The sequence below is a fragment of the Mastigoproctus giganteus genome, chromosome 11, assembly GCF_048544385.1.
Source record: "Mastigoproctus giganteus isolate SK-2022 chromosome 11, ASM4854438v1, whole genome shotgun sequence".
Lineage (NCBI taxonomy): Eukaryota > Metazoa > Arthropoda > Arachnida > Uropygi > Thelyphonidae > Mastigoproctus > Mastigoproctus giganteus.
The window spans coordinates 7,292,917-7,318,788 of record NC_143585.1 but is presented as its reverse complement, the minus strand read 5'-3'; the positions used below and the strand labels follow the sequence as shown (position 1 = coordinate 7,318,788).

The 25,872-nt window shown below is 39.8% G+C and overlaps 1 protein-coding gene across 3 annotated transcripts in view; it reads right to left on the bottom strand.

The window, feature by feature from the left end:
* The window catches only part of LOC150077672 (adenylate cyclase type 3-like), a 376,378-nt gene that overhangs the window by 57,031 nt on the left and 293,475 nt on the right, over positions 1 to 25,872 (bottom strand). For all 3 annotated transcript variants that reach the window (XM_090384272.1, XM_090384271.1, XM_090384273.1), the window contains exon 16: positions 8,206 to 8,364. In XM_090384272.1, coding sequence (XP_090240398.1) covers positions 8,206 to 8,364 — 159 coding nt within the window. The remainder of the gene's footprint in view (positions 1 to 8,205; positions 8,365 to 25,872) is intronic.

Here is a 25,872-nt window from a genome sequence, read left to right as displayed (position 1 = left end):
AGAGTAGAAAATTTGCTTCTTGTCCAAACAGCAGTCAAGCACTGTAGTCTCTTGCCAAAGCTAATGGCAATATATTTTGCCCATCCCACCTCTGTTAAAACCTGATGATTTTATTGTCTCTTCAGCTAAAGATAAAGACAATCACTAACATTCTCCTTTTTCTAACTCTTGTACTGATGATCTTGGTAAACCTCCTCCTACCATTCCCAGTACACTCCACTCAGTGCCTCCTGGGGTCTTCCATCAAAAGAATGTCAGAAGAATTTTGGACAATCTTGATGCCAAGAAAGTTCCAGGTCCTGATGGCAGGGTCATACAAATGGGGGGTGCATTGGATGTGCTGCACCAGGACCACCGATCTAGGGGACCCCAATCGAGGGAACCATCAAATTCTCAACATAAATAAATGAGGCCTCTTAACTCCTTTGCATCCGGGCCCCCAAGTATCTTTGCATGGCCCTGCCTGATGGTATTTCTCTGCTTGTTCTCAAAACTTGTGCTCCTGAGCTTATTCCTGTTCTTTGTTGCTTTTTCAGACTTCTTATTCCACTGGTTTTTCCTTCTACTGAAAAATTTGCTCATGTCCGGCTAGTTCCTCAAATGGGTGAAAATTCCTCCTACCCATTTATAATCTCATTGCACATCTCATCTCATCTCACCCTACTCTTTTGAAAGTAACTGAGTTGTTGTTTTTGCTTATTGTTTTATGGCACATTAGCATCTAAAGTCATAATGCACCAAGTTGAGCCAAAGGAATGGAGAAATCCATTAACCACCAACTCCATAACTATCTTGAAACCTATGAGACCAATGTTTGCCATATGGATTCTATCAGTGTCAATTCACTGGTGATATTTTGGCTTATATTACCTATTGCAAATTTATTGGCAAAGTTTTGTGAAACTCAAGAAGTTGCCCTTGACATTTCTAAGGCTTTTGATCATGTTTGTCATAAAGGTCTTCTAAACACGCTTCCATCTTGGGTATTACTACTGTTTTTTTGCAGTTGGGTATCCAATTTTATCTCTGAGCCTTTGATATGTAGCCACTGTAGTCACCCTTATGAAAGGGTGACTACAGTGGTCTGAGACAGTATTTAAATTCTATATGGTGGAACCAACTGATGATGTTAACAACAGCAAATTCAAAATGGGAAGCATTCAAAGAATTATTCTTGGAAGCTACTAGGCTTTTCATACCAACAAAGAAATATTGTTCAAGTTTTAGGCCTAAATGGATGTCAGATGAACTAATTAGACATTAGCATTACCATTAGCATTAGTAGAGGCATTTGATGCAAGAAAGCAAGCTTATGCAGCATCAGCCAAAAAAAAAAAAAAATAAATAAATAAAAAAAAAATAAAAATTAAATAAAAAAATTTAAAAAATAAATAAATAAAAAAAAAAAAGAAAAGAAACCACTTCCACTTCACCCCTCTGTTCGTTCAAAATACCTGTCCAGCTGAGCCTTAAACTTATTTAGGCTATCAACTTCAACAACAAGGGATGGAAGTCTGTTCCACCAACCAACCAACCACCCGCTGGGTAAAGGCAAATTTCCGCACGTCTATCCTACATCTGTCTTTCCTCAATTTGAATTTATGCTCTCTCAGGTGATTATTCTGAGTGAGAGGAAGAATCCCATCAGCATTGAGCATGCTCAAACCATTCAAGGCCTTATACACACCTCTATCAAATCACCTCGCTGGTGCCTAGTCTCCAGACACTGTAATTTGCAAAACTTAAGCCTTTCTTCGTAAGAGCACCCCTTTGTTCCATTCACTAATCTTGTTGCCCTTCTCTGTACTCGTTCCAGCAGCTCTACATTCTTCTTGAAATGAGGCCTCCAGACCTGTATACAGTACTCTAGGTGTGGCCTGACCATTGCCTTATACAAGGGAATAATCACCTCCTTATCCCTGCTAGAAAAATTCCTATATATCATTGACAATACACCACGAGCTACTCTTGCAGCCCATCTGCACTGCTCAGAGAACTTCATATCTGCCTGCACAACCACCCCTAGGTCCCTTTCATTCTCTACCACTGTCAGTGTAGTACTACAGAGTTGATACGTTGCTCTGGGGTTGCTGTTTCCCATGTGTAGTACTTTACATTTGTCAATGTTAAACTTCATTTGCCACTTCTCAGCCCATCTGCTCAACCTTTCCAGATCCTGTTGCAGCAGCATAGTGTCAGTATAGTGTCCTTGACAACCCTGCCTACTTTTGTATTGTCTGCAAACTTCGACATTAAGCTTGATATACCTCATCAATATCATTTATGAATACAGAAAACAATAATGGACCCAACACTGAGCCCTGAGGGACTCCACTAATAACATTAGTCCACGACGAGCAGTGTCCATTGATTACCACTCTCTGTCTTCTCCCCCTCAGCCACCCTATCCACAGCAGCAATGGATAGGCAATGGATGGCCTTTATCCACAGCAGCAATTTGCCTCCAATGCCACACTGCTCCAATTTGTGCAGCAGTCTTCCATGTGCAACAGTATCAAAAGCCTTTCTAAGATCCAAGTATATAATATCAAAGTTATTCCCTGCATCCAGTTCCTTTGTGACTGCATCATAGTATACAATCAAATTGGTCAGGCATGACTTCCCCTTAACAAAACCATGCTGTGTCTGAGCTAGAGCTGAAGTCTTGTCTAAATAATCCTGCAGTGCTTCTTTAACTAGTGCCTCCATTAATTTTCCTGGAACAGAAGTTAAACTCACAGGTCTATAATTACTTGTGTCAGCCTTTGATCCTCCTTTGTGAATTGGGGTGACATTTGCAGATCTCCAGTCTGTGGGTACCTCCACTGACTACAAGGAAGCTCTCATAATTATGGCTAAGGGTTTGCTTACTTCCTTTGCTGCCTCCTTTAATATAACTGGATAGATCCCATTCACCCCTGGTGCCTTTCTTGTGTTTATCTTTAACAATTTCTTCTCCACTTTACTCTCAGTTATTACAAGATTCTCTAGTTTACTGCTAGATTGAATACATCTCTGGCTTTACCCTCACTAAATAACTCCTCATGTGTGAATGTCGATGAAAAATATTCATTTAGTTTGTTAGCTACCTGAGCAGGATCATCAACAGTTGACCCATCGATATCAAGTGGACCAATCTGATTCATCCCCTTAATTCTAGAGTTTACATAAGTAAAGAACTCTTTGCTGTTTTCTTTGCATCCCTTGCCAAAGATTTCTCGTAATCTGCCTTCGCCTGCCTAACCTCCTTTGTAACTTGTTTACAGATCAACTTGTATCTATCATAGTCTTCTGTGTCATGTGTTAATTTGTATGTATCCCATGCATGTTTCTTCTCTGCCATATGCCTCATCAGTTCATCTGACATCCATTTAGGCCTAAACCTTGAACAATATTTCTTAGTTGGTATGTAAAGCCTAGTAGCTTCCAAGATAAGTTCTTTGAATGCTTCCCATTTTGCATTTGCTGTTGGTAACATCATCAGTTGGTCCCACTGTATAGAATTTAAATACTGTCTCAGTCCATCATAGTCGCCTTTACAAAAGCAATAACCCTTCCCTTTACCCCTAATGGTAGTTACCCCTTTGAGTAAATCCCACTTCAGCACACTGTGATCACTGCCACCTAGTGGTTCATTTATCTGCAGATTCTTAATGCATGAAGAATTACTGCTGATAATCAAATCAAGAGTATTCCTCCCTCTAGTTGCCTCACGAACATGCTGGTGTAGAAAACAATCATCCAACATGTGACAGAGAAGAAAAATGCATGGGATACATATAAATTAACATGTGACACAGAAGCCTATGATAGATATAAGCTGGTCTGTAACCAAGTTACGAAGGTTAGGCAGGCGAAGGCAGATTATGAGAAATCTTTGGCAAAGGATGTAAAGAAAAATAGCAAAGAGTTCTTTACTTATGTAAACTCTAGAAGGAAGGGGATTAATCAGATTGGTCCACTTGATATTGATGGTTAAACTGTTGATGATCCTGCTCAGGTAGCTAACAAACTAAATGAATATTTTGCATCGACATTCACACATGAGGAGTTATTCAGGGAGGGGAATGCCAGAGGTGTATTCAACTCTGACAGTAAGCTAGATAATCTTGTAATAACTGAGAGTAAAATGGATGAGAAATTGTTGAAGATAAACACAAGAAAGGCACCTGGAGTGAACAGAGCTCATGATGTCTTGTCAATGATATACAGGAATTTTTCTAACAGGGATAAGGAGGTGATTATCCCCTTATATAAGGCAATGGTCAGACCACATCTTGAGTACTGTATACAGGTCTGGAGACCTCATTTTAAGAAGGATGTAGAGCTGTTGGAACAAGTACAGAGAAGGGCAACAAGATTAGTGAATGGAACAAATGGTTGCTCTTATGAAGAAAGGCTTAAGTTTTGCAAATTACAGGGTCTGGAGACTAGGTACCTGCGAGGTGATCTGATTGAGGTGTATAAAGCCTTGAATGGCTTGAGTATGCTCAATGCTGATGGAATTCTTCCTCTTGCCCAGAATAATTGCCTGAGAGGACATAAATTCAAATTGAGGAAAGACAGTTGTAGAATAGATGTGCAGAAGTTTGCCTTTAGCCAGCGGGTGGTTGATTGCTGGAACAAATTTCCGTCTGTCGCTGTAGAAGTTGATAGCTTAAATATATTCAAGGCAGAACTTGACAAGCATTTGGAGCAAATGGATGGGTGAAATAAGGGTTTTTTTTTTTTTTTTTTTTTCTGGCTGATTGCTATATAAGCTTGCTTTCTTGCATCATGTGCCTTTGCTAATGCTAATGCCAGCATTGAAATATAATCCTACGACCTTTACTATTGGTCAGTATATAATAATGATGGCTAGCAAGTGAGTGATTTGATTCAGTAACTCAAGTCATTTAGTTGAATGACTGACTCCAAATCAAAAAGCAGAGCTCTAGCCAGCCTCAGTGACCAGTTAACTGTGCACCAACAGCAACAGCAAATATGCCAGTTCTCAAATTACAACAAAATCACTTGATCTAACTATGTATTTCATCTGAAGCTTCAAAACACAAATTAAACTTATTGGACACAAATTAAATTCTACTGTGGTACCTATTGTTCAAAATTAAAAATCCTAGTGCAACCAGCTTTGTTGAAGTAGAACTGTATTTAAATATCAATCCCTTTTGTCAAAACAAAAAATTACACTAAATTGGTGGAAAGAAAACAAAATTGTTCATTTCAATTTTTCAAAGTGGTTCACAAGACATTTTTGCTGTTTTTTTTGTCTCTGTGGCTTTCACTGCAGTGTTAATTGCTCTGTTTATTAGCATTAGCATTAGCATTAGTAGAGGCTTTTGATGCAAGAAAGCAAGCTTATGTAGCATCAGCCAAAAAAAAAAAAAAAAAAACCCCACTTCCACCTCACCCCTCTGTTCGTTCAAAATACCTGTCCAGCTGAGCCTTAAACTTATTTAGGCTATCAACCTCCACCACAAGGGATGGAAATCTGTTCCACCAACCAACCACCCGCTGGCTAAAGGCAAATTTCCGCACGCTATCCTACATCTGTCTTTCCTCAATTTGAATTTATGCCCTCTCAGGTGATTTTTCTGAGCTAGAGGAAGAATCCCATCAGCATTGAGCATGCTTAAACCATTCAAGGCTTTATACACCTCTATCAGATCACCTCGCTGGTGCCTAGTCTCCAGACACTGTAATTTGCAAAACTTAAGCCTTTCTTCGTAAGAGCACCCCTTTGTTCCATTCACTAATCTTGTTGCCCTTCTCTGTACTCGTTCCAGCAGCTCTACATCCTTCTTGAAATGAGGCCTCCAGACCTGTATACAGTACTCTAGGTGTGGCCTGACCATTGCCTTATACAATGGAATAATCACCTCCTTATCCCTGCTGGAAAAATTCCTGTATATCATTGACAATACTCCATGAGCTACTCTTGCAGCCCGTCTGCACTGCTCAGAGAACTTCATATCTGCCTGCACAACCACCCCCAAGTCCCTTTCATTCTCTACCACTGTCAGTGTAGTACCACAGCGTTGATACGTTGCTCTGGGGTTGCTGTTTCCCATGTGTAGTACTTTACATTTGTCAATGTTAAACTTCCTTTGCCACCTCTCAGCCCATCTGCTCAACCTTTCCAGATCCTGTTGCAGCAGCATAGTGTCAGTAGTGTCCTTGACAACCCTGCCAACCTTTGTATCGTCTGCAAACTTGGACATTAAGCTTGATATACCATCATCAATATCATTTATAAATACAGAAAACAATAATGGACCCAACACTGAGCCCTGAGGGACTCCACTAATAACATTAGTCCACGATGAGCAGTGTCCATTGATTACCACTCTCTGTCTTCTCCCCCTCAACCACCCCTTTATCCATAGCAGCAATTTGCCTCCAATGTCACACTGCTCCAATTTGTGTAGCAGTCTTCCATGTGCAACAGTATCAAAAGCCTTTCTAAGATCCAAGTATATAATATCAAAGTTATTCCCTGCATCCAGTTCTTTTGTGACTGCATCATAGTATCCAATCAAGTTGGTCAGGCAAGACTTCCCCTTAACAAAACCATGCTGTGTCTGAGCTATAACTGAAGCTCAGACACAGCATGGTTTTGTTAAGGGGAAGTCTTGCCTGAGAATTAGTGGTCTAGCATTAGTAGAGGCATATGATGCAAGAAAGCAAGCTTATACAGCATTAGCATTAGCAGAGGCATAAGATGCAAGAAAGCAAGCTTATACAGCATTAGCATTAGTAGAGGCGTATGATGCAAGGAAGCAAGATTATACAGCATTAGCATTAGTAGAGGCATATGATGCAAGAAAGCAAGCTTATACAGCATCAGCCAAAAAAAAAAAAAAAACACTTCGCATTTCACCCATCCATTTGCTCTAAATGTTTGCCTAGTTCTGCCTTGAATTTATTTAAGCTCTCAACTTCTACAACGAAATATGGAAATTTGTTCCAGCAATCAACCACCTGCTGGCTAAAGGCAAATTTCTGCAGCACATCTATTCTACAACTGTCTTTCCTCAATTTGAATTTATGTCCCCTCAGGTGATTAATTTGGACAAGAGAAAAAATCCCATCAGCATTGAGCTAATGGGATTATAAAACCTTTTAAATGAGGTGTTTGGAATTCGTTGTTCTCTTGCAAAGCTTTCTTCTGTATCAGCTTGAATTCAAGGAAACTCTTAGTTGGCATTATTCTTATCTGCTTTGCTAGTACTATACTGTTTTTAATTTACAACTGTTTGTAAATAATAAACACTGCGATTTTTCCAACATTGAATGAAAAAACTATATAATAAAAAAAAATGAAATAAATTTATAATTAAATTTGCAGACTGACAAAATGATCATATTTCTTGAGACAAATCTCAAAAAAATATTGAAATAAAATGTTCATTCAATACCTGGAATAGACAGTAGGCTTTAATTAATACATTAACCAATAAATCTCTTACATTCAATGACTTGAAATTATTCAATTAAATTTTTCACTCATGAGCCAAAGCTACTATAATAAATAATGATTAGTTTGAAGTGACTCAATGATTCAAGTTGGTGACTTGAGTCACTTTTCTTTAATGACTCAAATCAAATGTCAAAATATTTGCTTTGCCCATGACTGGAGTATAAGTTCCATTCTAATATGGATCACTTATAATGTAGGTGCTTCTTCTGATCCTTAACAGGAAAAGTATCCACTAGGGAAAATGCCCCTTATTTCTAGTTGTCATTATGCCACACAAACATTTACTGACAACTCAGCCTGTAAGCAAGAAACAGAAAATCAAATTATTTCTCTATGTGATATCTTATATGTTATAATTGGTGCTGATGATTTTCATTACTATTATCTTATGGTTTTAGCAAATAAATATATAAGAGTCTATAGAGGAAAAGATGTTGATACAAAAATAATGATTGTATGATTGAATGCCAAGTCATTATATGATTTATGCATACCTAACTACTGGTGGACAACAGCACAGACCAAATGCTATTACAAAATATTGATTTAATTTCCAGATAAAAATTATTTACAGTGTAATGCTTGCACCTGCAGCTGAATGAGATGAACTAATAACAAGGACAAGAAATGAGAATACACGTTATCCACTAAATCTTCAATATACTAAACAGAGCAATATAAAACAATAATTTCAATTTATGAAATAATTTGATTGAAATTCTTACTTCATCTTTTCTCATTTGGCCAAGGAAGTGTTTTGCCACATGTGGAGGTAAAATATTGTATACTAAAGCCTCATTTTTTCTTCGCATGTCAGCAACTTTTTCCTTCTGCTCTTCAGCTTCCTTTTTCCAGAGAAAGAGGCGCCGAGATATGAGTTCCAACTGTTAGAGAAAAATTCATTAAAGAATAACTGCTTCTGAAAGAAATATCAGTGTCAGACTGCTATTCATTATTCAATCTAAATAGTATTAATTTATTTACATATTTATAGTAGACAATCCAAGAAACAATTAAGAAATATAAAAAGTGGCTCCATTAGCATTAGTAGTGGCATATGATGCAAGAAAGCAAGCTTATACAGCATCAGCCAAGAAAAAAAAAAAAAAAAACCACGACACCTCTTATTTCACCTATTCATTCCCTCCAATAGTTTGTCTACTTCTTCCTTAAATTTATTTAAACTATTAACTTTTAAAACAACAGATGGAAGTTTGTTCCAACAATCAATCATCCATTAGCTCAAGGCAAACTTCTGAACATCTATTCTGCAACTGTCCTTCCTTAATTTGAATTTGAGGAAAGACATTTATCCCCTCAAGTGTGTGGTGTGAGCAAGAGGAAGAATCCCATCAGTACTGCACAGATCAATCCATTCAAATCCTTAAACAAATCACCTCGCAGGTGATTTGATTGAGTCTTCAGATGAGGCAATTTACAGTACTAATGCCTTTCTTGGTAAGAGCACCTCTTTGTTCCACTCACCAATCTCGTTGCCCTTCTTTGTATTCATTCCAGCAGCTCCAAATCCTTCCAAAAACGAAGACTCCAGAGCTGTATGCAGTACTCAAGGTGTGGCCTGACCATTGCTAGAAAAATTCCTGTATATCATTGACAAAACCTCATGAGCTCTGCACTGCTCAGAAAACTTCATATATCACTGCCCAATAACCCCAAGGTCTTTTTCATTTTCCACTACCATGAGTGTAGTAAAACACAGCTGGTATGTTACTCTGGAGTTACAGCTACCTAAATGCCTTGTATTTTTCAGTGTTAAACTTCAATTGCCATTTCTCAACCCATCTGCCTAACTTTTCTAGATCATGTTGCAGTAGCATACTGTCATTACTGTCATTAACCAATCAGCCGCCTTTTGTATCATCTGCAAAATTGGACATTAAGCTGGATATATACCTTCATGAATATCATTGAAAAATATAGAAAACAACAATGGGCAACAACAAACCCCGGGAGACTCCACTAATAACATTATTCATTCATTACCACTCTCTTATCTTCTCCCACATATTCATCCCTTTATCCGTAGCAGCAACTTGCCCTTAATGGCACACTGCTCCAATTTGTACTGCAGTCTTTTATATGCAACAATATCAAAAGTTTTGCAGAAATCTAAGTATATGATATCAAAATTATTTTTTGCATCCAGTTCCTTTGGACCACTTTGTAGTATCCAATTGAATTGGTCAAACAAGATTACCCTTAACGAACCCATGCTGTGTTTGAAGTATAATTGCGGTCTCGTGTAGATGATCCTGTTTTACATCTTTTACCAGTAACTCCATTATTTTGTGTATTGGGGATACATTATTTTGTGTTTTACGTCTTTTACCAGTAACTCCATTATTTTGTGTATTGGGGATACATTCACACATCTCCAGTCTGCGGGAACTTACCCTGAATCCAAGGATTCTCTCATAACGATGGCTAAGGATTTGCTTATTTCCTTCACTGCCTCCCTTAATATAACATTTAATGCATCCAATTGGTGTTGGTGGACAATGCAATGGCAAGTCTGTTTGGTGTGACATAAGCACTGGGAAAGAAAAAATGAGAGTAGGTGTGTGTTATAGGCCTAACGAATCTGATGGGTATAATGAGCAGTTGTGCAGAGAAATAGAGTGGGCCAGTAAATCAGAATGACTTATAATGGGGCATTTTAATTTTCCAGATATTAACTGGAGCTTGTGGATTGGTCACTCGCATGCACACTAGCAAGATTTTTTGTGGATTTATTGGATGACTGTTTACTACAGCAACATGTTCGAGAGGCAACCAGAGGGAGTCTTGATCTGATCATTAGCAGTGATTATTCATGCATTAAGAATTTGCAGATAAAGAAACCACTGGGTGACAGTGATCACAAAGTACTGATGTGAGAATTACTTAAGGATGTAACTACCATAAGTTCTAAAGGGAAGGGCTTTTGCTTTCATAAAGGTGACTACAGGGATCTCAGACAGTTTGTAAATATTCTGTACAGTGGGATCAACTGATAATGTTACCAATGTTGAATTCTAAATGGGAAGCCTTCAGGGACTTAATTTTGGAGGATACTAGGCTTTTCATTCCAACAAAAATATTGTTCAAAGTTTAGGCCTAAATGGATGTCAGATGAACTAATGAGGCTCGTGGCAGAGAAAAAAAAATATATGGGATGCATATAAAGTATCAGTTGACACAGAAGCCTATGGCAGGTATAAAAAAGTCACAAAGGAGGTTAGGCAGGCAAAGGCAGATTATGAGAAATCCTTGGCAAAGGATGCAAAGAAAAACAACAACCAGTTCTTTACTTATGTAAACTCTAGAGGGAAAGGGATGAATCAGATTGGACCACTTAACATAGATGGGTTGACTATTGATGATCATGCTCAGGTAGCTGATAAAATGAATGAGTATTTTGCATCTACATTCACACATGAGGAGTTTTTCAATGAGGGGAGAGCCAGAAGTTTATCACACGCTAATAGAGAGTTAAGTGATTTTGTAATAACTGAGAGCAAAGTGGAGGAGAAATTGTTGAAGTTAAACATAAAAAAAGTCACCTGGGGCGGATGGGATCTATCCAGTTATATTAAAGGAGGCAGCAAAGGAAGTAAGTAAACCCTTACCCATAATTATGAGAGCTTCCTTGGACTGGAGGTGTGCAAACGTATCACCAATTTACAAAGAGGGTTAAAAAGGCAACACAGGTAACTAGAGACCTGTTAGTTTAACTTGTGTTCCAGGGAAAATAATGGAATCACTGGTTAAAGAAGCATTGCAGGATCATCTAGACAAGACTGCAGTAATAGTTAAGACACAGCATGGGTTTGTTAAGGGGAAGTCTTGTCTGACAAATTTGATTGGATAGTATGATGTGGTCACAAAGGAACTGAATGACAAAAATAATTTTGATATCATATAGTTGGATTTCAGGAACGCTTTTGATACTGTTGCACATGGAAGACTGCCGCACAAATTGGAGAGGTATGGCATTAAGGGTAAGTTGCTACAATGGATAAAGGGATGGTTGAGTGGGAGATGACAGACAGTGGTAATCAATGGACAAATTTGTGGACAAATGTTATTAGTGGAGTTCCCCAGGGTTCACTGTTGGAGCTATTGTTGTTTTGTATATTTGCCAATGATATTGATGAAAGTATATCAGGTTTAATGTCCAAGTTTGCAGATGATACAAAGGTTGGCAGGGTTGTTAACGACAGTAAAGACAGTATGTTGCTCCAACTGGATCTAGATAAGTTTGGCAAATGGGCTGAAAAGTGGCAACTGAAGTTTAACATTGACAAATGCAAAGTACTGCATATGGGTAGAAATAACCGAAGAGAAATGTACCAAATGTGTGGTACTACACTAGGAGAAGTGGAAAGTGAAAAAGACCTGGGGACAATTGTGCAGTCAAATATGAAGTTTGCTGAGCAGTGCAGAGGAGCTTCCAGGGCAGGTCATGCAATCTTGTCAGTGATATATAGGAATTTTGCTAGCAGGGACGGGGAGGTGATTATCCCATTATACAAGGCAATGGTCAGGCCACACCTAAAGTACTGTGTACAGGTCTGGAGGCCTCATTTTAGGAAGGATATAGAGTTGCTAGAATGAGTACAAAGAAGGGCAACAAGATTGGTGAGGGGAACAAAAGGGTGCTCTTACCAAGAAAGGCTTAAGTTCTGCAAATTGCAGTGACTGGAGAGAAGGCACCTGCAAGGTGATCTGATTGAGTTTTATAAGACCTTGAATATGTTGAGCAAGCTGAATGCTGATGGGATTCTTCCTCTTGCTCAGACTAAGAACCTAAGGGGCATAGATTCAAATTGAGGAGTGACAGTTGTAGAATAGATGTGCAGAAATTTGCCTTTAGCCAGCAGGTAAAGGCAAATTTCCATTGTGGAATCTTTTGTTCTTGAAGTTGATAGCCTTAATAAGACTGATCTGGACAGTCATTTGAAATGAATGGAGGGGTGAAATGGAAGGTTTTTTTGTTTGGCTGATGCTGCATAAGCTTGCTCTCTTGCATCGTCTGCCTCTACTAATGTTAATGCTAACTGGATCAGGAGCGTTCCTACGGTATGTGACGCCTGTGTGCCAATCACAATTTGGCACCCCCCCCTTTAAAATTTTCTTCATATATGTAAGTAAGTTTCAGGTTTTCTGGCGCCCCTTGAATGTTTGCGCCCGGCTGCAGTACACCTATTTCACCTTCAGAACAGCCTGCCCCTGAACAATTTCTCTTCTACTTTCCTTTCAGTTATTACAAAAACATTTAGGTCCTTGTCAGAGCATAGATGGAAAATACTCATTCAGTCAGCAATCTGAGTAGAATCATCAGCAGGGACGATTGGTCCATCGAAATTGAGTGGACTAATATGATTCATTCCCTTCCTCATAGTGTTTACATAGGTAAAAAAGCCGTTGCTATTTTTCTTTGAATCATTTGCCAAAGATTCCTATAATCTGCTTTTGCTTGCCTGACCTTCTTTGTTACTTCACTAGAGAACTAGTTTATGTCTACCATAGGCTTCTGTGTCACTTGATAATCTATATTCATCCCATGAACTTGTCTTCTCTGCCACGAGTTTGCTGGTGTTGGGCACTACTGTCGATCAGGTAGCCATTTCCTTCTTTTTAATGAGGGTTATGCCTGGTCTCTTGTGCGGTATAATCTTATTCATTATTATGGCACATTCTGAGTGAGTAAGGTTTCTAGTATGGCCTCTGTCTCATACTTGTAATATAGTAAACTTTCTTTTTTGGTCAGCTGGTATTTTTACACTAGATTCTGATGTATTATCCAGGTGACCTCATTGTTCCTGTGAATATTTGGCATCTGGATGATCATGCTGCTTCCTGCGGGGATGTGGTGGATTGTTTCCAGGCAAGGTCACATTGACATGTGTAATCTGTTACTCTGGGTCCTTGGCAATGTATTTCTTGTAGTTCCTGGTGTTGATTACATGGTCTTGGATAGCAAGTATAAATCCTTTGGTCTTGGGGAAGAGCCTTCCATTCATGAGACAGGCACTGGAAGCCATCGTATCTATGTAATCTTAATAGAGGTCACTGTAGTGTATACCACGGAGTGTCTTCTTTTCCCATCTTTTTCTTTGTTTATTTTGTGTGTGTATAAGTGTAGTCCCTCTTGTTCACTTTGAGTGTTGTGTGCTGTTTATCTATCAATTTATTATAATTATATACAGTCAGACCTCTATATAAAGAAATCAATTGTTCCCTTGAAAAAATTCGTCATACAGTAATTTCTTTATAAAGAAATATGACCTTTTCAACAATGAAAAATACTGTAAATTCCAAAATATAGTAAAAGATGGGAAATAAATCAGAAATAAGTGGGAATGGTTACATTTTATAACATTTTAAAACAATTTATTAATACATACATATTAAGAAATGACTATGTACATGAGGCACAAAATATATTATTACACTTTTAAGAATTATGTCGTAAAATATTTGGTTATTTTTTATTGTACACTGGATTCTACTGTACACCAGTCATAAAAATGTTTGAATTTGTTTAACTTTAACCACTTAATATTGCCCTCATTTTCATTCAACTCATTGTCAATATTGTCAATATTTTAAATACACTCCAAAATGTTGGAGTCACTTGAATATTCAGCTATTATGACATCATTATCAACTCCTAAAAATTAGTCAAAAACAATTTCTCCACTGATCAAACATTGCTTGGAACTCTTTCCAAGATTGTTCAACATCATCTAGTAGTTCATCCCTCTTATCTCTGTTAATTAACATTTTAGCAAAACCTGCGTTTGCGAAGCAATTCTTAATCATTCGTCACATCTTGACTCCACACTTTCGCCAACTCTGATATGCACATCCACAAATCTATAACAGAATTTATAGGTTGGTTGGTTTCTATTCTCAGTATAATTTTTTTCAGTATGAGCCTTCGGTAGTGCATTTTCAAATTCTTGATAATGCCTTGGGCCGTTGTCTGTAGTCATGGCCGGATTTGAACTTTGTGGCCCTAAGCTACAACATGTATTAGACCCTTCTCCCTTACTGTTCACTTGTAACAATATTAAAAAAAGGATTTTTTAAGATGGAACAAGGCCGCTTGGAACGTGAGGCACTAAGCTGTAGCTTATATGTAAATTTGGCACTGGCTGCTGTTAAGACGAATTATTCAGGAGGAAGAAAACAAGCTTCACACTTATAAGTTTCGAAATTACCGAGTGAAGGTGGGCAGGGCAGTTGTCGACAATCTATCGATTTTTCTATCGATTATTCTATCGATTTTTCTGTTTTCTTTGGTCATCTTTCTATCGAAATTTAAAATCTATTTTTTATTTATTTAATTTTTATAAAAAAATGAATTTTTTAAAATTTATTTATTAAGGTAGTAGAAAATGAAAAAAGACCTGGGAGTAATTGTGCAGTCAGATATGAAGTTTTCTGAGCAATGCAGACAGGCTGCCAGGGCATGGGGTTTTGTCAGTGATATACAATAATGATGTCATGGGGTTTTGTCAATAATATACAGGAATTTTGCTAGCAGGGAAAAGGAGGTGATTGTCCCTCTGTATAAGGCAATAGTCAAGGCATACTTGAATGGTCAACCCATTCAAGTACGCCTTGAGTACTGCGTACAGGTCTGGAGGCCTCATTTTAGGAAGGATGTAGATTTGCTTGAACGTGTACAGAGAAGGGCAACAAGATTGGTGAGGGGAATGAAGGGATCCTCTTACCAAGAGAGGCTTATGTTCTGCAAATTCCAGTGGCTGGAGACTAGGCACCTGCGAGGTGATCTGATTGAGGTGCATAAGGCCTTGAATGGGTTGAGCATGCTGAATTATGATGGGATTTTTTGCTCTTTTTCGCACTACGAACCTAAGGGTGCGTAAATTCAAATTGAGGGAAGACAGATGTAGAATATATGTGCAGAAATTTGCCTTTAGCCAGCGGGTGGGTAATTGCTGGAACAAACTTTCATCTGTGATTATGGAAGTTGATAGGTTAAATAAATTTAAGGAAGAACTAGACAAACATTTAGAGGGAATTGTTTTGTAAATTTTTTTTTTTTGGCTGATGCTGCATAAGCTTTCTTGCATCACATGCCACTCTCACTTGCTTTTCACTCATACATTTCTCACTTGCTTTCTTGCATCACATGCCACTACTACTACAGTGCTCAGGAACCAGCTATCCCACGAATTCTGTCTTTTCAGTGTAATCACTGTCCTCCCAACACCGAGAACACTGAGTGGAAAAACAAATTTGAATTCCCTCAATGATGCAAGGAATTGTTATGGGTGTTTTCACAATGTGATTCAGTTAGTCGGTCTCAGACGAGAGTAGCATGGTTTTCTCTCAGAAAAAATTGGGTTTTCATCCAGTAAATAGCAAATCGACCTCAGAACACACACAACCCCAGGGGCTCAAATCTGGTGAGTAGCATTAGCATTAGCATTGGCATACGATGCAAAAAAGCAAGCGTATGCAAGCCAAAAAAAAAAATCCTCCCATTTCACCCCTCCATTCATTCCAAATGCCTGTCCAGGTCAGCCTTAAATTTATTTAGGCTATTAGCTTCCACAACAAAAGATGGAAGCCTGTTCCACCAATCAACTACCCACTTGCTAAAGGCAAATTTCCGCACATCTATTCGTCAACTATCTTTCTTCAATTTGAAACTTTGCCCCCTCAGGTTCTTAGCCTGAGCAAGAGGAAAAATCCCATCAGCATTCAGCTTGCTCAACCCATTCAAGGTGTTATACACCTCAATCAGCTCACCTCACAGGTGCCTACTCTCCATGCAATGCAATTTGCAGAACTTAAGCCTTTCTTGGTAAGAGCACCCCTTTTTGTTCTCCCCAAAGTGGTATGGGCTTGGCACACCCAGGGTCCTGAGTTGGATGTCATCATTCTTTTTTCTTGATGATTTCCTTCTACCTCTCTCTCTCTCTCTCTTTCTCCGGGTAATTCAGAATTTTTTTTTTTTTTTTTTGGCTGGTGCAGCATAAGCCTCATACTTCCTTGCACCAGATGGCTAATAATAATAATAAGTAACAGACATATTACATACAGCCTAAGTTGCAAATATGCCTAAAAAGCTACAACAACAAAAAAAATGTTTTTGAATATGCCAATTTTATAACATTATGGTTCCGACCTGCTATTAGTTTTTGCACTACCAAGTTTTAGATGCAGTTTCGTGGGAACTAAGTAGTAGTGGCATGTGATGCAAGAAAGCAAGTGTATCAGCTAATGCAGCATCAGCCGAAAAAAAAAAAAAAAAAAATCACACCATTCCCTCCAAATGCCTGTCCAGTTCCTCCTTAAATTTATTCAACCTATCAACTTCCACAACGACAGATGGAAGTTTGTTCCAGCAATTAAATACACACTGGCTAAAGGCAAATTGCCGCACATCTATTCTACATCCGTCCTTTCTTAATTTGAATTTATACCCCCTTAGGTTTGTAATCTGAACAAGTGGAAGGATCATTTCAGAATTCAGCGTGCTCAACCCATTCATGCCCTATACACCTCAATCAGATCACCGTGCAGGTGCCTCGTCTCCAGCCACTGCAATTTGCAGAACTTAAGCCTCTTGATAAGAGGATCCCTTCATTCCCCTCACCAATCTTGTTTCCCTTCTCTGTACATGCTCAAGCAAATATACATCCTTCCTAAAATGAGGCCTCCAGACCTGTATGCAGTACTCAAGGCATGGCCTGACCATTGCCTTATACAGAGGGACAATCACCTCCTTTTCCCTGCTAGCAAAATTCCTATATATCATTGACAAAACCCCATGACCTGCCCTGTCAGCCTGTCTGCATTGCTCAGAAAACTTAATATCTGACTGCACAATTACTCCCAGGTCTTTTTCACTTTCTACCATTATAAGTGTAGTACCACACAGTTGGTACGTTTCTCTGGGGTTACTTCTACCCATATGCAGTACTTTGCATTTCTCAAGGTTAAACTTCAGTTGCCACTTCTTAGCCCATCTGCCCAAATTATCTAGATCCTGTTGCAGTAGCACACTGCCATTACTGTCATTAACAAACCTGCCAACTTTTGTATCATCTGCAAACTTCGACATTAAGCCTGATATACCTCCATCAATATCATTGATAAATATACAAAACAACAGTGGACCCAACACCGAACCCTGTGGGACTCCACTAATAACATTAGTCCATGAAGAGCAGCACTCATTGATTACCACCCTCTGTCTTCTCTCACTTAACCATCCTTTTATCCATTGTAGCAACTTACCCTTAATACCATTCTGCTCCATTTTGTACAATAGTTGATAAGGTTAGTGCCTCTTGTACTTTCTCTGGCATCTGGTAACGAATAATATGATTCGCATGGATCAAAAATCTAGTTTATCATAGCATATTGTCAGGCAAAGATTGGTAACCAATGAGAAACAGAATGAAGTTAACCCACAGAACGAGGTGATTACACTTTGCTTATTCAAGTTGCCTAAATTATCCTTTTGTGGAAGCAAAGGTGAGTGTGCTGTAAAAATTTTGTGTTAATTGACAAAGGCATTGCCAAAATATAAATATATTTGTACCTTTTCATCAAGTTCCAAAATTCTATGCAAATGGAGAATCATTACATTCACATAGCTACACTGGTGTGCAAAACTTAAGGACCAACATTATTTCTAAAGGTTACAACCACAAAATCAAATGAAACAGCCTGTGGCGATTTTCATAACTGTGGCCATTCAGTAGAAAGCTGGTGCAAATGCAAAAATTTGAATCGTCACAAGAGGGTGCACACAAACAGATAAAAACCCAGGGGCTCACATCTGGTGAGTATGGGCTTGGCACACCCAGGGACCAGAGCTGGATATCATCATTCTTCTTTTCTTGGTGATTCCCTTCTACTTCTCTCTCTCTCTCTCTCTCTCTCTCTCTCTCTCTCTCTCTCTCTCTCTCTCTCTCTCTCTCAGGATAAATCAAAATATATATTTTTTGGCTGGTGCAGCATAAGCCTCAGGCTTCCTTGCACCATATGGCTAATAATAATAATAATAATAATAATAAAAAGCAGCAGTTCAGCAGTTATGGGCAAATTACCGAATGGTGAGCACGATTATTACAGACGTTCAATTGGTTTCATAGTGCTACAGACAACGAAATGGCCAGTAGACAACATCCGGATGACTTTACCCTGAGTCAAATAATTGGGAAGATCAAGGAAGGTCGAAGTGCGAGGAGTGTTGGCCTTCAGAGTGGCATGGTTGGCCTTCAGAATGACAGGTACAGCTGTTCGAAGGACAAGTGGTGGTTGTCCATGAAAAACAACGCCCAATGATGACCGCTATATACTCCTACAGGCCAAGAGGCACCGACACCAGACAGCGGAATCCACTGCAAACCAGCTGCACAGGACGCAGGATATCGCGGTTTACTGTGGCCAGGTGACTACACAAAGGTGGACTGCTTGCCCGACGGCCAATACACTGTGACCCTTTAACACCTGCCCATTGGAGACACTGTTTACAGTGGTGCATCCAACACAAGGACTGGACAACAGCGCAATGGGGTAAGACACTCTTTACTGATAAGAGTAGATTCAGTCTTAGCAGCGATTCTGGACATCAGCTAATCTGGTGAGAGGTTGGTACATAGTATCACCCTGCAAATATCACTGAAAAGGATTGATATGGCGATCGAGGTGTTCTTGTCTGGGGAGCCGTTATCTTGGACGTACAGAACACAAGATACTGGAAGGAGGTACTGTAACCGGTGCATGCTACTGTATTGAGGTACTCCTTCCCCATGTGCATCTGTTCCATGGTGCCATTTACCCCGAGTTTGTGTTTATGGATGATAACACCACACCCCATCGCACTGCAGCTGTTGATATGCTTTTGGAAAGTGAGGACATTGTTCGTATGGATTGGCCTGCCCGTTCTACGATCTAAATCCCATCGAACACATATGGGACACGTGCACACCCACAGGAAATGTTCACCAGCTGAAGAGGGTGCTGAAAAAGGAATGGACGATGTTACTACAAGAACTTATCAACAACATTGTTCTAAGTATGGACAGGTGGTGCAAAGCCTACATCAACATTAGGGGGTGGCGATATCTCCTAGTGAGGACCACCTCCATCCCTTTGTTCCATCTTTGGCAGTGATGCATCTGTATCATGGCAGCCAGTGCTATGTTGTCATTTTTAAATAAAGTCCCTCTGTACCGTGTTGTTTCCTTCATCATTTCTGTACATCACGAGTTTCCTTTGGTATGCTTTTCCCATATCCAGGCCACTCCTATGAGAAGCTACAGGTGTGTAATACCTGTAGGTGTTACACACCTGTAGCTTCTCATAGGAGTTCTCATAAACACTACAGGTGTTTACACACTGTACACCAGTGTGTAAAGTGAAATACATATATATATATATATACAGGGTGTCTCAAAAATATTGCTTCAAACGTTTAGGGGAGGTAGGTAACATCTAAAGGAATGTGAATCGCATAGGAACCCATAACCGGAAATGTCACCGTAAGTTGGTACAAAGCGCTGTTCATCAGTTCGCAAGAGGGAAAATTTCTGGTTTAATCATTCAAGCAGTAGTCGCCGGACAATGAGCATGCATCGATATGGACAATGAGCATGCAACGAACTGTGAGCTGGCAGACATGCACCTAGTGTATGGATTAGCAGAGGGCCCACATGGTGTGCAGCCCCACGCAGCACAACATTGCTTTGCAATAAATGTGTGGGCAGGTATGGTCGGTGACTACTTAGTCGGCCCATACCTGTTACCATCCCGCATGAACTCCGCTAAATATCAGATCTTTTTGAACAAGTTCTACTAGGGTTACTTGACGATGTTCCAGCAAATGTGAGACGCAACATTTGGTTTCAACATGACGGGGCGCCTGCCCATTATGGAAGGTTTTTTCGTGACCATTTGAACAGGCGTTTTGGGCATCAATGGATTGGTAGTGGTGGACCCGTTGCCTGGCCCCCACGCTCACCTGATTTATCGAGCCTTGATTTCTTTCTGTGGGGGGCCTCAAATGTGTCGTGTGTGAATCTCCTGTGGAGACAGAAATGGATCTCGTGGCGAGACCCATGTTGCACTGCTGTTACCGTCAAAGAAACTCCAGGTGTGTTCGACCGTGTCCGCCAATCCATGCTGCGTCGGCGTCACGCATGCATCGCGTTTCATGGTGGAACCTTCGAGCATCTGTTGTAACATCATGAAATGCATCCATCTCGTACTCCATTGTTAATATTATGTCAAATAAATGTTTGCCACTAATTACTGTCTTGTATCATTTCTGCTTCTTGTGCCTCTGCTACTACTTTCCCGTGATGTTTCCGGTAATGGGTTCCTATGCGATTCACATTCCTTTAGTTGTTACCTACCCCCCCCCCTAAACGTTTGTACCAATATTTTTGAGACACCCTGTATATATATAATTTCAAGCCATTTAAACTTTCATTTGAATCCCTTTTGACCTTGCTTGAACAAAACTATAATCTTATTTGCAGAATCCACTTGATTTGTATTCTTAGGAGTCAAAATTTATAGGGGTATCTTCATTTTGGGTCGGCTGCAGATGGAAGTCGAAAATTGTAATTATTAGACTTTTTAATCTAATAAATTATTGTGTAGCTGGTATTGCTTCCCCAATCAAAAGTTACCTTTCTCGGAAATTGCTTGATTTAACTTTACGGTAGAAACTTTCTTCTCTTAGCACTTTACTACTAGTACTCGTTTTGGCACCAAATTATTACCATTGAAGCAGTAACAGTGATCCCTAACGAATTCCTATATGGGAAGACAGACACCAATTAGAACTCTCCAAATTCATCTGAAATATAAAAATAAGAAATATCTCTTTCAGGAAATATCTCTATCATCTATCAGGAACCATCTTTCAGGAACCATCTATCAGAACCATCTATCTAACTGTGGTAAAGTTGTCCATTCTTAATATTTGAAACCCTTTTGTTCAAATGGCATTAAGTTTATATTTTTGGGCTTGATTCGGGCTAGCTTTGTTTATGTTCATGATCCTGTCAATTGGCCCTAAAATTTGGATAAATCACAAAAATTCCTCATTTCGAATGAATTTTCGACTTTTTTTTGCAGTGTTCTCTAACACTTTTTTCTTGCAGAAAATGTCATTATTGGGCTGTAGCATTTGACTTTTCAATATTTCATAATTATATAATTATTGGAAAAATTTAAATTTAATGGCCGTTCTAAAGGGTTAAGTTACTAGACTATTGTTACTAGCTTTTGTTTTTTAAAGAAAAATAGTCTTCTTATGTTTATTCTGAATTCTATTATTTAAAGGGATAACAGCAGATAAAATTTCCCCTTGATAAGAACAACTTTCCTCCTCCTTTTGGTCTTTTCCAAGACCATAGGGAGACTACAATTAGTGAAAGCATAATTAGCAACAGTCATGTTTCCAGTAAATTCAAATTGTGGAAAAAGATATAATATAAATATTCCCGAAGTCATATTTATAAGATCATTAGGAACATAACCTCTTTCTGGCGAACTTAACATGGCTACAACACAAAGAAGGCTCTCTTAGCTGAAACAATTCTGTTAATTAGATTTTGGACAAATTATGCCCTCAAGATGATTCCTCAATTGATTCTCTCTTACAAGAGTCGGTCGAATACAAGTCAGATTGTCAAAACGAGAGTTAGAGAAAAAGTAATATGCTAGTAAGTCGGCTTTATCTTTAGCTGAGGTGGCAATGGAACCATGGGTTTTTAAATCGGCGGAAGTGCAGACGGGCAAACGTTGCGGCCAATAGCTTTGCCAAGAAACCAGAATGATTGACTACCGTTTGGACAAGAAACAAGTCCAAAACAAATGGAGGATATAACTGGACAGTTGAGCTGAAACCTGCTGAAAGCAAAGCCGTGTGGAGCTTTGCTTTCAGCAGGTTTCTGAGCCTTTGGTGGTATTTTTCGGTCAGACAAGCCTTAATTTCTTTGTGCTATAACTGCTCAGCCTGCATCGTCCTCAAATATTTGTAGGCCTCTCCCTCTGCCCTGGCTTCGATCTCATTACCAGCCTGCAGCTATTTCGCTGGGTTTCTCATACCTTCGTCTTTAGGCTTCAGATATGGGATTCCTTGAGTAAAACACTTGGGTATTGTCTCTGGGTGCCTTATCATTCGGGTGAACTGCTCTGCCTTGTGTGTGCAAGTGAGCTTCTTGTACCAGTAGTTGTGGACGTTATCTATTCCTGAAGTGCGCCAGTTGTGAGAGTTCTTGATCGTCTGTTTTACTTCTTCTTCTTCCCTAATCTCCCACCCTCTCATTTCTTGTACGTCCTTGGTTTTCTTGCGTTCTAGTTCTATCTAGTTGTATGCCAGGTGCTTTTGTCTGCAAGTGAGCTTCTTGTACCAGTAGTTGTGGACGTTATCTATTCCTGGAGGTCGCCAGTTTTGAGAGTTCTTTACTGTCTATTTTACTTCTTTCCGAATCTCCCACCCTCTCATTTCTTGTACGTCCTTGATTTTCTTGCGTTCTAGTTCTATCCAGGGCACTCGGCTGTTATGTCTTACTTCCCTGCTCCATATGTTTCCCGAGAACTCCTCAATCGTCTTCTCTCAGTCGGTCAGTTCCCTTCTTTCCCGTCTTCTCCGAGATTCCTGTAGAAGCCTCTTTGGTCCTCATCGAAGATTCGGTTGTTTATTTATTTCTGGAAGCTCTCATTGTATCGGCGTAATCTCTTGCTGAGTGCAAGGAGGTTCTGCTTCAATGTGTCCAAGTACTCTACTATTCTCTGATTTTTTGTCTCATGTTTGCTGTGGACGCTGTGTCTCTTGAGGATGCTCTTCACTTTTCCAATTAATTTCTTACTCCTATTGCCCCGTTGGTACTGGGTCAATTGGCTTATCTTGACTCTCAATTCTTCTATCTTCTGCTAAAGTCTTCTTTCCCAAGCTGGTGGTTCCTTCTGTTTTCGGTTCTTCTGCTGCTGGTCTCTCGCTTCTCTCCCGTTAATCCTCGTGGCTGCTACCGCAGCACAATACACGGCTGTGTGGATAGCCTCCAGTATTGCTTCTTTGCTGTCGAGGTAATGCGGTATTATGTACCGATTCATGTGGTCTGTAACTCCTCACAAGGTTCTATTTGGCCACTGCTTGGGTATCACGTGACGCTTTGTAGGGTCCATTCCTTCGAATTCTGTTAGGGCCCTCTTCCACTCGTCCTCTATTCTGGATATGATGACCTCGTCTCTTTCCACTTCAGTTCCTGTGTGTTGTATTCCTTCTTGCTCTCCCTCCTCTGGTTCGGTGGTGGTATGTTCTTCCTTCTGTGGTTCCGTATTCTTTAACCTTTGTAGTTGATCGCTCACGTCCTGCTTTATTTTTTCCAAGATTGCAGGAGCTAAAAGGTTCTTCGTGACGATGGTCCTTCTCTGGTCCGCTATTCGCTGTTTCGGTGATCAGAATATCCGGGAATCGTTCCAGCCAATTGGTATGTAGTCTCGCCATGTAAGTTGTCATATCGGTCTCCAGCTTCGTTATTTCGTAGTATGCTTGCACGATGTACGTATTCATTTCGATGCTCCACTTCATGCGTTGACTTTGTGCAAATTCAAATATAATAATTTGAATTTGAATTTGTGACTGGACACTCTCAACATGGTCCTTGAAGTTGTCACAAGCATTCTCTCAGCTATGCCAGACAAGCTATACTTGCTACCTGGGAGTCTAAAATGCTGATGGAACTGATATTCGGGTGACACTCAAGTCAAGTGGACCTAATTTCGGCGAAGTCTGGACGGTCTGTGACAGCCAAATCCTCTGCTTGCACCTTCACAATGGTGGGACTGTTAGTATTCCTCCATGCAGAAGTGCACGGTGGGTGACCCCCCAGGTGTGAACCAACGTAAGCAGGCGGCATTCCTCCATGTGGCGCCCACACCACATGGAGGAACGCCGCCCCTCTATGTTACCAGGCAGTACTAGGTGGTAGATGACTCACATCAACCGGTGCAATACCACCACTTTGCTTATTGGAAGCTTGAAGTGGTGGAACCCATGTTTAGTCTCTAGACCAAAGTTCCGGTCAACTCTTTATTATTATTATTATTATTATTCGCCGTATGGTGCAAGGAAGCCTTAGGCTTATGCTGCACCAGCCAAAAAAAAAAAAAAAAAAATTTCCAGGTTACCCTGAGAGAGAGAGAGAGAGAGAGAGAGAGAGAGAGAGAGAGAGAGAGAGAGAGAGAGAGAGAGAGAGAGAGAGAGAGAAGAAAGGAATCACCAAGAAAGAGAAGAATGATGATGATATCCAGCTCTCAGAACCCTGGGTGTTCCAAGATAGATGTGAGCCCCTCCCTATCTCTTCCATCATGCAGTATGATTGATGACTTTTGAGGTTATGATGAACACGTGGCGAGATCCATTTTTCCTTACATTTCGAGGGTACAGCTCTAAAACGGTGTTCGCAGGTCGGCCGATAGTTAGTACACCGGACCAAACCTATTGGTAATTCTCTAGGAGGCTTCCAGATCAGCTAGTGTATAATCCTGCTACCTCTACTCTGCCAGATAGTGACTGGAAGGAGCCGAGTAGTGTGTATGCGGGGAGCATTGTCGAGGCCACGTTATGTCAAGGGTCTGGGTATATTCTTACCATGTGTACGCCATATCCAAAAATTTCATTACATCATACAGCATGTCCCGTCCACTTTTTCTTACTATCGAATACACCATGAATTGTCAAACTAATAGAGCAAGCTTATCTGCGAAAAGATCTAAACCTCCCAAGCACTTCCTAATTCATTTCACAAATATACGTGGTCTCAATTCTAATCTGAACGATGTCCATTTCCACTTGCAGTCTGCCAAACCCCACGGACTTTTTCTAACAGAATCTCAGTTATCGGTTGATTCAACTACTGCTCATCTCAGATACCCAAATTATTCGCTGTATGATTACTTTCGCCTCAAAGGTGGTACTTGTGCATATGTCCGTTCTGATATTCCCTGTCAGAGATTTGGCAATTTGTAATCTCCTCTCTTTGATCTTCTCTGGCTTAAAATCTCTCTACCTCATTGTGTCATATTCATCTGTTGTCTCTATCGTTCTCCCAACTCCACTAATCACTTGGAGCTATTTGACTTCCTCTCTTTGCAACTTGACTTTCTCCAGTCCAACTTTCCTAACAGTGAGGTAATTTTCCTTGGTTATTTTAATGTTCACAACTCCAGTTGGCTTCCGTTTTCTAGTCACACAGACCCAGTGGGTCGAGATACTGAGGCTTTCACAATTGATAACCAATTAACGCAATTAATTAAAATACCTTGAACAGATTGTTCATTTACCTACAAGAATACCGGACAATTCTAATCATACAGCC